The 13,603-nt window shown below is 52.3% G+C and overlaps 1 protein-coding gene across 3 annotated transcripts; it reads left to right on the top strand.

Moving 5' to 3' along the window:
* The first annotated feature begins 152 nt into the window (after positions 1 to 152).
* Positions 153 to 11,922, top strand: TNNT1 (troponin T1, slow skeletal type). Of its 3 annotated transcripts, XM_060131308.1 has the most exons (13): positions 153 to 199; positions 300 to 322; positions 610 to 639; positions 851 to 907; positions 1,729 to 1,750; positions 4,310 to 4,373; positions 5,052 to 5,168; positions 5,382 to 5,459; positions 7,688 to 7,801; positions 8,702 to 8,811; positions 10,661 to 10,751; positions 10,882 to 10,922; positions 11,781 to 11,922. In XM_060131308.1, exons 1-13 carry the CDS (start codon positions 168 to 170, stop codon positions 11,824 to 11,826), a joined length of 825 nt encoding a protein of 274 aa, XP_059987291.1. In that variant the 5' UTR covers positions 153 to 167; the 3' UTR covers positions 11,827 to 11,922. The 3 variants fall into 3 exon arrangements, with proteins under 3 accessions (XP_059987291.1, XP_059987292.1, XP_059987293.1); XM_060131309.1 differs by lacking the exon at positions 851 to 907 and having other exon boundaries at positions 610 to 660; XM_060131310.1 differs by lacking the exon at positions 851 to 907.
* Positions 11,923 to 13,603: the final 1,681 nt, after the last annotated feature.

Genomic DNA, 13,603 nt, shown 5'->3' on the forward strand with positions numbered 1-13,603 from the left:
GACCCAGGACTCCAGGCCCCCGGCCCCTCCTCCCTCAGACCCAGGGGTCCAGACGCCCCGCCCCTCCTCCCTCAGACCCTGGATCCAGGCCCCCAGCCCCTCCTCCTCTGCACCCCACCCCACTCCGCCTGTTCTCTGCTTTTCATAGGTTGCAGCAGGACACCAGGATGTCGGACGCCGAAGAGCAGGAATATGAGGAGTGAGTGATGCTGGCAGGCGGGCTGGGGCCCTGGAGCGGTGGAGACACCTCCCACCTCCAAGGCGCCTAACTCTCCCCCTCCCTCTTTCCTTCCCTCCCGGGTCCTCAGGGAGCAGCCTGAAGGTGAGTGGAGAGTGGGATGGCCTTGGGGGGGAGGGGAGGTGGGGACACCTTGGCGCATCTTAGCCCACCCTGCCCTACGCCCACCCTCCTGGTCCGCACAGCCCGTGGGAAAAGCTCAGTGGGCCCACTTGCAGCTGAGGCCCAGAGGGGTCCCCCCGTCTAGATGAGACTCGAACCTGAACGCGGGTCTCTGCGCACTCACGCACTCTTCCCCCCATCTGAAGCCCCTGCCGTCCCCCCCACCCCGGGCTCCTCACGCCTCCTCTTGTCTCCCCCACCCCTTCCAGAAGAGGAGGCTGCTGAGGAGGAGGAGGAAGGTGAGGCCCTGGACTCCGCAGGTCTGGAGCGGGACGCGGCACCGGGGGGCTGGTGCGGTGGGGACGCTAGTCCCCGGGTGCAGGCTGGGCGGGGGCGGGGATCTCGATGGTCTCGGCCTCAGCTCCTTTAACAGCCTCTCCCCTCTCTCCCCTCTCTCCCCTTCCCGCATCCGGGCATGGCTGCTCCCCTCCCCCGGCTCCCCAAACCTAGCTTCTCCTCCCGCCCCCTCCCCAGCCCCCGAGGAGCCGGAGCCGTTGGCTGACCGAGGTAACCGCGGCTGCTTCGCTTCCTGAGGCCGATTTCGGGGGTCCTCAGGGCCCAGACCTCCACGATGACTCCCTCCCCGCTCCCGTAACCCGTCCCCGTAACCCGTCCCAGGCCCGGTCCTTTAAGCCCCGGAGAGCTCTCGCGCTCTCCAGTGGCCAAGAAGGGAAACAGCCTCGCAATGGCTTTAACCCGTTCCCTTCCTTCTTAAAGGGACCAACACCCAAGCCTTCTTCCCCAGTCTGGAGGAATACTTATAGAAGGGTTGGATGTTTGCGGAGAGGCACCCCTCCCCCCTCATCTTCGCCTGTCTGTTACTTGTCTCCTTCATATACATTCAAAGGTTGGGGCGTGGGTTGTAGAAGGGACTAGCAGTGGGAGTCTGTATTCCTCTGTCCCCAAGGGGGAGGGGGCTGGGGACACAACTCCCGGGTCACCGAGTGAAGAGGGGGCTTGGGGTCTCCCTGCACTGCTAGATCTTGATGGAGGGCAGGAGCTCTGGGTATGTAGAACGAGGGTCTGAGGGTTTGTTTGTTTTTTCTCCTTATGGTCTGGCGGTTTGGACACCTGGGTTCCCAGAGAAATGGGAGGGGGATCCCCACACCAGTTCTGAATGTATATCTGATGCATGTGACCCTCTCCCTCCTTTATGGCCACCCCGATTTCCCTTATCCTCTTCCCCCCCCCCATACCCTTCCCCCAGAGCTGCAGGAGAAGGGAACTGGGCTTGTGGGGACCAAGGCTTGGAGGCGGGCCCCTCCTTTGGATGTGTCATGCCCACCCCACGAACTCTTGCTAATTATCTTTTTGTATCCCTCCACCAGAAGAGGAGCGCCCCAAACCAAGGTGAGATCCTGGGGGGTGGGGCTCCCAATCATGTCCTCTTAAATATATCACCCACCTCCAGAGATAGGCTGCAAGAAAGGCAGAGAAGGAGAGTGGGGAAATGGAAACATAGAAAAGGACAGTGACTCCTCCTTTCCACAAACATTTCTGGTGAACTTCCCACTGTGTTTGGCAAGAGTCAGACTCTTGCTGTCCTGTTGGTGTAACAGACCCAGATACAGCAATGGTAGTGCAGAAGAGGGCCCCATGTGTGCCCTAGAATATCAAGGAAGGCTTCCCAGGGGAGGTGATGCCGAGTCCTGAGGGCGGAAGAGTTTGCTAGCTGAAGGAAGTGGAGGGGAGATTGTAGATGACGCAGCGGAGCGGTGTGTGCAAGGTCCAGTAGCTGGATCTTGGCCAGTGTTTCAGGGAACAGATGCAGACACAGGTCATTCTGATGAGAAAGATCCAAACTAGGCAGACCAGGGAAGACTGTGAGAGCTCACCCTGGAGGGTGTGACACTGGGGACAAAGCTTGGAGATGCAAGGAGGCAGCAATTGAGCATGAGATGCAGAAATTCTCTGGGACACCGGGGAGCCATGGAAGGGTTCTGAGCAGAGGGGGCCGAGTATCAGATCTGGCTGAGAGCACAGGGGCACATGAAAGCACAGGTGTGCTTCAGTGTCAGGGAAAGCTTGTTGGAGGAGGGAAGGTCTCAGGGGTGGAGTATATCAGGGGAAGGGCATTGTAGGGCAGAGCAAACAGAGTGTGCAAAGGCCCGGGGGCACAAAGGCACATGACATGGCCAGGGAACTGTAGGATGTGGTGAGTTTTCAAGGGGAAAAGGCCTAAGCTGGAGCAGAGGGCATAGGGTAGAAAGGGGCCACAGACTGAGAGACCCACAGGTTGATGAGCTCAGTTGGGGCAGGGTGTGTGCAAAGGCAGGAAATGTTCAGGAAGCATCTGTTTACTGGAGTCTGGGGTTTGGGAGAGAGTCTGGGCTGGAGACAGAGTTGGTGAATCCTCGGTAATTGATGATAATCGAAGTCACAGGAGTGAATGACATTAATCACAAGAGTGTCCCACGAATGAATCAAAGGGCAAAGCTCTCTTAATTTGGTTAATAGAAATTGTTGCTTTTTATTAAGCCAGGAAAGATGAAGCATAATTTGTTTAAAATTCTCTTTGATCATTGAATGACCAAAAAAGGAAATAAAGAGTCAAATATATGAGGGATTTTTTCATTCCTTAAGTTAAACTTTAAAGCTGTATTTAAGAAATCAAATCTTACAAAATCCTGGAAGGTTTTGGTAATGATGATGATAATTTCAAGGAAATTAATAAAATAGCTATTGATTTTAAAGTGTATTTTATTCAATAGTTTTGGTATCTTGCCATGGAGGATACTAGCCCAGCCTAGCAGAAAAGTGCAATATGTAGAGCGTATTTTGACATTTTAAAAGTTATATTCCGGGTTTCCCTGGTGGCACAGTGGTTGAGAGTCCGCCTGCCGAGGCAGGGGACGCGGGTTTGTGCCCCGGTCCGGGAAGATCCCACATGCCGCGGAGCGGCTGGGCCCGTGAGCCATGGCCGCTGAGCCTGCGCGTCCGGAGCCTGTGCTCCGCAATGGGAGAGGCCACGGCAGTGAGAGGCCCGCGTACCGGAAAAAAAAAAAAAAAAAAAAAAGTTATATTCCATAACCATTTTGAAATGCTGGGCAAACATAAAAAAAAATCCCATACAAAGTTATTTGCATTTAATTCAATTAATCAGGCAATTTGAAAGCTAATTGATTAAAACACTGTAATATGATTGAAATTCTGTAACATTTTAATGTTATTTTTACTCTACTGTGAAAAGTTTTTTTATACGATATACACACCCTAGTTTATTTTTGTGTCTTACTGTGGACTTATAAATTTACTACAGGTATCTTGAGCCAGGAACACAATCAGGTTTCAGGCCAGTTTGATACTGGCTCTTCTTAATTTTCATATGAGTGTAGGACTTCAAACCAAATGTTATGTCAGTGGGACTGTGCTGTCTGTGCAAGTTAATAAATTACATGATCATTTTCTTCAGACTGGAAGGAGAGTGATAAATAAGATTTGGAGTCATAGGATACCGATGTACAATTTAAGGATTCAAGTTTCTTATAAATCAATTGTGAACAATGAATTATTAAAAAATGTTGACTTCCTAGTATAAAACTGCAAGAATAAAAATAAATTCTCCAGCTTAAAAAAGAAAGTAAGAAAGAAAGAAAGAAACCAAAGGAAGAGAAAATTCCAAGAAGTGGGAGTGCCCAGGGCAGTCCCCCAAAGCAACACCACCCAATACAAATACAATGCAAGCAACATATGTAATAACTTAAGAAACAATTTTTTTTTTTACTAGCAGCCTTTTAAGAAGTAAACCCAAACAGGTCAAATCAATCCCAATAGCGTAGTTTACTCAACCTGTCATAGCCAAAATCTCAGAATTTCAACATGAATCCATATAAAACGTTATTAGTAAGGTATTTTACATTCAGCAGGGAGGTCAGACTACTCAGTGTTTCTTCTCTTCTGTCCACTCAGCCGGCCCGTGGTACCTCCGCTGATCCCCCCAAAGATCCCAGAGGGGGAACGTGTGGACTTCGATGTAAGTAACAGACATCCCATCCCAGGAGGGGCTGCTAGCCTATAGGGTGCAAATTAGGAAGGGGTGCCCCTCCCTAGCCACTGTTTTTTGTTTGTTTCCTACCCGCTTCTTCTGGAATTGTGTCTTGGCAGCCCCTTAGTTTAGTGTCAGAATACGATGCTTTGCTGCCATCTGCTGGAAACACAGTGCATGGCAGACGTCTGTCCCAGCTGTCAACCCCACCAATTCTTTTTTTTTTTTTTTAATTTATTTTTGCCTGCGTTGGGTCTCCGTTGCTCCGCGCGGGCTTTCTCTCGTTGCAGAGCGAGCGGGGGCTACTCTTCGTTGCGGTGCGCAGGCTTCTCATTGCAGTGGCTTCTCTTGTTGCGGCGCACGGGCTCTAGGCGCACGGGCTTCAGGAGTTGTGGCTCGCGGGCTCCAGAGTGCAGGCTCAGTAGTTGTGGCGCACGGGCTTAGTTGCTCTGTGGCATGTGGTATCTTCCCAGACTAGGGCTCAAACATGTGTGCCCTGCATTGGCAGGCGGATCCTTAACCATTGCGCCACCAGGGAAGCCCAACCGCACCAATTCTTGCTGCAAAGGGCTCCCCCTCCTGATGCTTCTCAGAAGTGCTGAGAGGTTGGCACCCTCTTGGGGCACCACCTGGGGAATGACCGTGCTCCCACCCTCTGTCCCCTAGGACATCCACCGGAAGCGCATGGAAAAAGATCTGCTGGAGCTGCAGACGCTCATTGACGTGCATTTTGAACAGCGGAAGAAAGAGGAAGAGGAGCTCGTGGCGCTAAAAGAGCGTATTGTGAGTCAAGGGAGGTGGGGTTCCCCAAATTCTTCTCCCTCCTTCCATCCTTTGGGCCTTGGGAGATACGTTCCCGTCCACTACAGACCCAAGGCTGAAACTTTTGGGAAAGTACCCAAGTTGGTGCCCATCACCACTCTTGACCTACCCTGGGAAGTGATAAAGGGGGTGCGTGGTGGTCCCTGCACCCCCTCATTCTTCTCTCTCCCCCAGGAGCGGCGCCGGGCGGAGAGAGCTGAGCAACAGCGCTTCAGAACCGAGAAGGAGCGCGAGCGTCAGGCTAAGCTGGTGGTGGGTGTTTCCCCTCCTCCCAGAGCCCAAATGTTACTTTCTCAGCTGGACACTGCAATTTTCCACTCATGACATTCTCTGTGATCCCATAACAGTCCTCATGCTGTATTATTCAAGGGTCTTTCTGTTGGAAGGGACAGAAACTCCAACCCAAACTGAACTTAGCAGAAAGAGAACTTTATTGGCTCATGTAACTAAAAGGTCTAGGGCATGGCTTACTTCAGGCATGGCTGGATCAAGGGACTCAAATAATATCACAAAGACCCAGCTTTTATCTTCCCATCTTGGCCAATATTTCTGTGGACAGTGTGTCCAGGAGGGTGAGCAACTCATCCTGGTTTGCCTGGCACCTTCCTGGTCTGAGCCCTGAAAATCCTGCATCCCATCAGTTCCAGGCAAACCAGATGGGTCCCAGGCAGGGGTGGCAAACGGCCACCAGCAGCTCTGGCTTAAACTCCTCTTTTCGCTGTCTCCTGCACAAATCCTGGGATGTTTTCAAATTGTTCACCTGTCCACTGTGGAGTGAATCACTGGCTAGTTGGGAGAGAGTGGCTAGAATGCTCCCATTGGTTTAACCCTTGAAAACATGACCTGACTTGGCATCAGGAGTGGCTCACTCAAACCACTTTTTTTTGTTTTTGTTGTTTTGCCATGCTGCGCGGCACGTGGGATCTTAGTTCCCCGACCAGGGATTGAACCCATGCCCCCTCACAGAGTCCTAACCACTGGACCACCAGCAAAGTCCCTCAAACCACTTTATTTATTTATTTGTTTGTTTATTTATTTATTTTTAGCTGCGTTGGGTCTCCGTTGCTGCTGGCGCGGGCTTTCTCTAGTTGCGGCGAGCGGGGGCTACTCTTCGTTGCTGTGCGCGGGCTTCTCATTGTGGTGGTTTCTCTTGTTTCAGAGCACGGGCTCTAGACATGTGGGCTTCACTAGTTGTGGCATGCAGGCTCAGTAGCTGTGGCTCGCGGGCTCCAGAGCACAGGCTCAGTAGTTGTGGCGCACGGGCTTAGTTGCTCCATGACATGTGGGATCTTCCCGGACCAGGGCTCGAACCTGTGTCCCCTGCATTGGCAGGTGGATTCTTAACCACTGTGCCACCAGGGAAGCCCCCTGAAACCACTTTTAAAGAACAGGAAATGGGTGGTGTGGTACGCAAAGGACTGGTCTCCCAAAGATGTCCACATCCTAGTTCCCAGAGACTATGAATATGGGAACCTGCCTGGCAAAAGGTATGTAGGTATGATTAAGTTAAAGATCTTGAGATCAGGAGATTCTCCTGGATTTCCTGGGTGAGCCCAGTGTTATCACAAGGGTCCGTAAACAAGGGAGGACCTTTGAAGATGGGGGAAGTGGCCCTGAGCCAAAGGATGCAGGCGGCCCCTAGAAGCCGGAAGAGCAAAGGGAGTGAATCTCCCCTAATGCCTCCAGAAGGACCCAACCCTGTCCATACCTTGACTTAGCTCATGAGACCCATTTCAGACTTTTGACCTGCAGAACTATAAGCTGATAAACTTTCATTGTTTTAAGCCATTCTGTTTGCAAATTACAGCAGCAAGAGGAAATTAATTCAGGTGGGGAATCCTGGGCAAGTGAAATACCATCATGCCCATCTCACCTGCCTCTCCAGTGGGGATGGGGCTTTGGTCTGGACAAGCCACTAATTCTGGAACATGCAGTGCAGACTTTCTGGGTGTGGTAATGCCTTAGTGAAGGCATTCTAGAACCTCTTCCTCAGGCTCAAGGCCAAGAGCCTCTTTACTGCCCCAAGCCCCCCGACTCCCATCACAAGTTACCTTCCATGACCCTCTGAGGACAGTCATTCTCCTCTCATGAGACTAAAGAAAAGTCCCAGAGAGGGTACGTGCCTGCACTGAGGTCACACAGCAGAGATCACCATTGGCCATTTCAGGCCGGAGCATGCAGAAAAAAGCAAGCACGTCCCTCCACTAGTTTAATATTTTCCTTGGGGGTGGTATATAAAGTCTCAAAGAGGAGGAAGGACTTGCAGGTGGTCACACAGCCGGGCCTGGAGAGGTGAGGAGGGGACCGTCAGCATCCTTGCCTGTTCTGATATTGACCTTGTTTTATGCTTGGGTCTGATTGATCCCTGCTTCGCTCAGTGCAGAAGAGGGCCCCCTCCCACGTGCCCATCTCAGACCCCCTCCCCTCTCAGTCCAGGGTGCTGGAGGGAGGCCCAGGAATTAACCCCTTTCTTCCCACAGGAGGAGAAGATGCGGAAGGAAGAGGAAGAGGCCAAGAAGCGAGCTGAGGATGACGCCAAAAAGAAGAAGGTTCTGTCCAACATGGGGGCCCATTTTGGGGGTTACCTGGTCAAGGTGAGTTCAGCCTGCTAGGGCCTGAACAGGAAACGGGTAGTGTGGTACGCAAAGGACTGGTCTCCCAAAGATGTGGGAGGAGGGGCTGGGGGCCCGGACCCCTGGGTGGGACGGGGGAAGCACTGAGGCCTGGACCCCTGGGTCTCTGGGGAGAGGGGCTGGGGTTCTGGGCTGAGGGAGGAGGGGGCTGGGGCCCGGACCCCTGAGTCTGAAGTGGGAGGAAATAGGGGCAGGACTCCTGGGTCTGCGGGGGGAGGGGCTGGGGGCCTGGACCCCTGGGTCTGAATGGGGCGAGGCGTTGGGGGCCCGTTCCCCGGTTCTGAGTGGGGAGGGGCTGGGTGTCTGGGCTGAGGTGCTGGGGCCCTGGATCCTTGGCTCTGAGGGGGGTGGGGCTGGGGGCCGGGACCCCTGGGTGTGAGGAGGGAGGGGCTGGGAGTCTGGGCTAAGGGAGGTGGGGATGTGGGCCCCGACCCCTGAGTGTGATGGGGAGGGGTTGGGGGCCCGGACCCCTGGTTCTGAGGGAGGTGGGTCTGGGGGGTCTGGGCTGAGGGAGGATGGGCTGGGAACCCGGACCCCTGGGTCTGAGGGAGGAGGGGCTGGGGGCTGGACTCCTGGGTCTGAGGGAGGAGGGGTCTGGGGGCTGGACCCCTGGGTCTGAGGGGGGAGGGGCTGGGGGCTGGACTCCTGGGTCTGAGGGAGGAGGGGCTGGGGGCCTGGACCCCTGGGTCTGAGGGAGGAGGGGCTGGGGACTGGACCCCTGGGTCTGAGGGGGGAGGGGCTGGGGGCTGGACTCCTGGGTCTGAGGGAGGAGGGGCTGGGGGCCCGGACCCCTGGGTCCTGATGTGCGGAGCCATCCGGTGGACCCATCCCCTAGTTCACGATGTCCTTTTCAACCGTCAGGCAGAACAGAAGCGGGGTAAGCGCCAGACAGGGCGTGAGATGAAACTGCGCATCTTGTCGGAGCGTAAAAAGCCTCTGAACATCGACCACATGGGAGAAGAACAGCTCCGGTAGGTGGGAGGGGCCTGGCTATGAGACAGGCAGATAAGGGGACGCCTGACCCAGATCCGAGTGGGTGGAAGCCCTGGTGCTGTGTGCCTTTGGGCAAGTGTCTCTCCCTCTCTGCGCCCCTGTAGACTCCCCTGTGGAATGTTTCACTGATATAGGCCCCACGTTTTGTGGGTGCCGAGACCTGTAGAGTCTGGGTGATAATACGGAAGCCAGACAACAGATCTGACCTAAATTTAGAAGATGATGGTGTTTTGATGGCCCCTGGGAACTCTGAATGGGCCCCATCTTTTACGTGAATTAAAGCCAGATGCACTGGCAACAGTTTTCCAGCCACATCTCTTCTGGGTGGGGCTCTATCTTGCCCTTCACAGCTCACTGTCTGCACAGCCTGCATCACGTGGTAAAGCCACCTGAGGGGAGGCCGGGGAGGGTCTTCCCTTCAGGGCCCTCGCCTGCGTCTTGACATTATCTGGCCCAGGCACAGAGTTTAAAGTCAGAAACATCCACAACCTCATAGGCCGCACAGTGATGGGGTTTGGAGCTCAACATCTGAAACCACTTGCCAGGGGCTCAGTGCCGGCTTCACCACTTACGGCTGGGTGACCTGAGGCACGGGGTTTACCTTCTGTGAGCCTTGCTTACCTCACTGGTAAGATGAGGCGGTGATGACAAAATGTACATCACAGAGCAGTGAAAGGTCAGTATGGCAGCATACAACCCTATGAGGTAGACACCCTCAAGCAACTGGAACATTAAAAAACAAAAAAAGAGCAACCCTAGGCACAGAGAGGTTAAGTAAACTTCCCAGGGTTGCACACCTTGCAAGTGGGAGAGTGGGGATTTGAACAGGCAGTCTGGTGCGGTAGTCTGTGCTCTTCATCACTCTTTCACAAAGTGGTGTGATGGTAAATGTTTAACAAGTGGATCTCCAGGGCCTAAAAGTCCACATCTTAGCATTTGCTCATTTCCACGGTGTAAATACTCCCACCATGCTGATGTCAAACTACCAGCGTGAGAACTGTGCACTCGGAGTTAGAGTCGGGAAAGGATGCGTGGATTTGGCTCCAGCCCAGCACTGGCGATGTGCCGTCCTTCCCCAGTCACGTTATCACAGGGCCTTGCACTAAGTAACATGTTGCGAAAGTTCCTTCTTCCTCCTCTTTCCTTCCCTCACCACACGTCCACTCATAATGTGGATCTACTAATATTTTTTGAGGATCTCAAGTTATTTCAGTTTTATTTATTAGATAGAGGTCATATGATGGTCTCTAAAATTTTAAAGTAAAACACACCATGGAAGAGACAGCCTTTGAAGACCATTAGCTGGCAAAAGACAACAAAGACTGCTAGTAAGAATAAAAAGAATGGTAACAACTAGCTTTGTCGAGTGTTTAGCACGTGCCAGGTATTTTATACCTATTCTCTCATTCTGTAACAGTTCAAGGCAGTAGATTTTTAACAGTTCGGAATAAGTTTGGCCTCTAATAACTGAGATCTGACTATAGCAGCCTAAACTATAGAGGTTTGTTTTCTCACATAGAAGAAATCGGTAGTCCATAGCTGGTATTTGAACCAAGGCTTTCTAACTCCAGGGCCTAGGCCCTTAACCATGCTCATTCTCCCTTAGAGAAACCTGAGCTCTCTGTTTTGGATATGGAGAAGTGGGCAGAGATTTTAAAACCCCTTGCTGCAATTCACTTTGAATACTGTGGCCTCAAATATTAACAAAATAGCACCAATAATGTCGAACTCAGAGACTCGCTGTGTGGCTTTGAACAATTCCCTCAACCTCTCTGGGCTCATGGCCTGGCCTGGCTCCCTTCCATGACAGCCCTTCTGCCCTGCCAGGGAGAAGGCCCAGGAACTGTCGGACTGGATCCACCAGTTGGAGTCCGAGAAGTTTGACCTGATGGAGAAGATGAAGCAGCAGAAATATGAGGTGAGACCCATCTCTGCTGGAGGCCGGGCTGGGCTGGGGATGGCCGGGTGGGGGGCTGGGCTGGGGCTGGGTAGGCGGTGAGCGGGCCTGTCCCTCCGGCAGTGCCCGAGTCTCCCTCCTGTCTTTGCAGATCAATGTTCTCTACAATCGCATCAGCCACGCCCAGAAGTTGTAAGTGTGAACCCGGCCCTGAGCCCCACGCCCTCCATCTGACCCTTGGGGCCTCTCTTTCCTTTCCTCTGGCTGTCCCTTCCTCTGAGTTTCAGTTCTCCACCCTTTCTTGGGGGCTCTGTCTTTATCCCTCTTTCTCTGGGACGGTCTCATAATGTGTCCTTTCCTCTCCACCCTCCAGCTCTCTTCTGGGGTCTCGATCCCTGTTTCTATGTCCCTCTAAATCACTGGTTCTCGGGGCGGGGATGACCTTGCCTCCGACCCCGGGGACATCGGGGGATGTCTCCAACCTGTTTGGGGAGGGGGATGCTACTGGCACCTGGTGGGTGGAGCCCAGGGCTGCGGTTCCACGTCCTACAACGCACAGGACAGCCCTCACCGCAGAATGATCCGGCCCCCGAATGTCGCTGGTGCTGAGGTTGAGAAGCCCGGCTTTTCCTCTGTTTCTTGTTCTGTCTCCCCTGTGTCTCCTTCCCTCCCTCCCTCCCCTCTGCCTTCTGTTCATCTTCTCTCTCCATCTCACTTTCCATCTTTCCGTTTCTTTCACCCCAGCCTCCCCGACCCTCTCTCAGTCACTCACCCTTTCCTTTCCCCATCCCTGTACCCATAAATATTTATCAGTGCCCATATGAACATCCTGAGCTCACCCGCTGACATCAACTCCTGCCCGCCTGTGGGCCTGTGACCACTAATCACGCCACCAGGCAGTGAACCCAATGAGAAGGCACTTGCCGGCCTCTTCCTCTGGCTGGGAGGGCGGGGATTTGCGGGGATGGACTCCCTGAATTGAGGACAGGGACCCATCTCAGAGGTTGGTCAGGGAGGCCTTCCTTTCTGACACCCCTCCTTCTCCTACAGCCGGAAGGGGGCCGGGAAGGGCCGCGTTGGAGGCCGCTGGAAGTGAGGATCTGGGCACTGCCCCCCACCCCCTCCAGGCACCCGGGAGCCCTTGGAGTGTGTGTCCCATCTGTGGCTTGAAATAAATGCTCCCCCTGCAGCACCTGCTGTTCTTTGATTATTATTATTAGAATCTTCAACAATCATGACGGTGATGTGTAAGGTTGAACCCTCACACACAGCCGGCAGGAATGTAAAATGGGGCTGCCACTTTGGAAAACATTCCAGCGGTCCCTCAAAAAGTTAAACGTAGAGTTACCATAGGACCCAGCAATTCTGCCCCAATAGAACTGAAAATCTCTGTCCTCACAAAAACTTGTACAGGAATCCTGGCAGCATTACTCATGATAGCCAAGAGGTGGAAACAACCCAAACATCCGTCCACTGGTGAAAGGATACAAGGGAATATCCTTCAGCCATAAAAACGAATGAAAAAAACAAACAAACAAACAAAAAAACGAATGAGGCTCTGACACAGGCTACAATGTAGATGAGTGTCCAAATCATAACTAAAGAAGCCAGACACAAAAGGCCACGCATTGTGTGATGCCACTGATAGGAAATTTCTAGAAGGCAAATCCATAGAGGCAGGGAGTACAGTCGTGGTGGTCTCCAGGGCCTCAGGGGAAGGAAGGAATGAGGGGTTATGGCTAAAAGGAATGGTGTTTCTTTTTGGGGGTGATGGGAGTGTTCTGGAATTAGACAGTAGTGATGGTTGCACAACCTTGTCAATAGACTAAAAAAAACACAAACCCACTGATCACACTGCTATATATAAGATAGATAACCAACAAGAACCTACTGTAGAGCACAGAGAACTATACTCAATATTTTGTAATAGGGTGGTTCAGTGGTTAGGATTTCACTGCCGGGGGCCTGGGTTCGATCCCTGGTTGGGGAACTAAGATCCCACAAGCTGCAGGGCGTAGCCTAAAAAACAATTGTAATAACCTATAGGAGAAAAGAATCTTAATAATAATAATAAATAAATATATATATATAAAATAACTGAGTCACTTTGCTGTACACCTGAAACTAACACAACATTGTAAATTAACTGTACTTCAATTTTTAAAAATGCTTAAACAAAGGCACTGTGGCTCTTGAAAACAAAACAAAACAAAAACAGAAAGCGAAAAGTGGATAAACCTAAAAAAAAAAAAAACTGCCATCGGAAAAAAGAACAAAAACAAACAAAAAAAACCTGCCATCGGGAACCGAGATGCCACCCGCCTTTCTGTTCTGCGTCGTCTGTGAGGTCACAGATGGGTCACAATATGATTTCTGGCTCCGGGACTGCTATCCCCTTTGTGTCCATCCCGACGGTCTCCAGGCCTCACGGGATTTGTAGTTTATTATAATTATTATTATTATTATTTTTGCACAAGCCCAGGGACTTCAGAGTGGGTAGGGCTGCTCTGACATCCCTTGGGAAAAAAGAATCTTGCTTCTGTTTGGATTTCAGCGCCGTTATGCTGAAACGTTTGCGCTTTTTATGGGTCTTTGTTCCGGTCTAAAAGTGCCTGCCTCTTTCCCAATGAGGATTTAAGTGCAGAGTGCTTAACATAAGGATTATTTCATGCTTTATGGTGCTATGTATGAGGCAATTCACCCTCCACATCTGTTCGAGCTCCTCGCCCTGGACTACAAATCCCAGCATGGCTTGCGAGGATGTAGAGCCCGGACTACATTTCCCAGCGTGCTCCACGTCCCAAGGAGACAGTCAGTAGCGGGGAGGGCCAGTGAAAGCTCTGGGGGAGCTGTCATTGTGGACCCCGTCTCTT

The sequence above is a fragment of the Lagenorhynchus albirostris genome, chromosome 19 (genome assembly GCF_949774975.1).
Source record: "Lagenorhynchus albirostris chromosome 19, mLagAlb1.1, whole genome shotgun sequence".
In the NCBI taxonomy this organism is placed as follows: domain Eukaryota; kingdom Metazoa; phylum Chordata; class Mammalia; order Artiodactyla; family Delphinidae; genus Lagenorhynchus; species Lagenorhynchus albirostris.

Excerpts from the sequence above, each read along its gene's own strand:
- TNNT1 (XM_060131308.1), top strand. The coding sequence starts at position 168 with ATGTCGGACGCCGAAGAGCAGGAATATGAGGA. Across the intron at positions 7,802-8,701 it reads TTGGGGGTTACCTGGTCAAG|GCAGAACAGAAGCGGGGTAA; the intron begins GTGAGTTCAGCC and ends TTCAACCGTCAG. Across the intron at positions 8,812-10,660 it reads ATGGGAGAAGAACAGCTCCG|GGAGAAGGCCCAGGAACTGT; the intron begins GTAGGTGGGAGG and ends CTGCCCTGCCAG.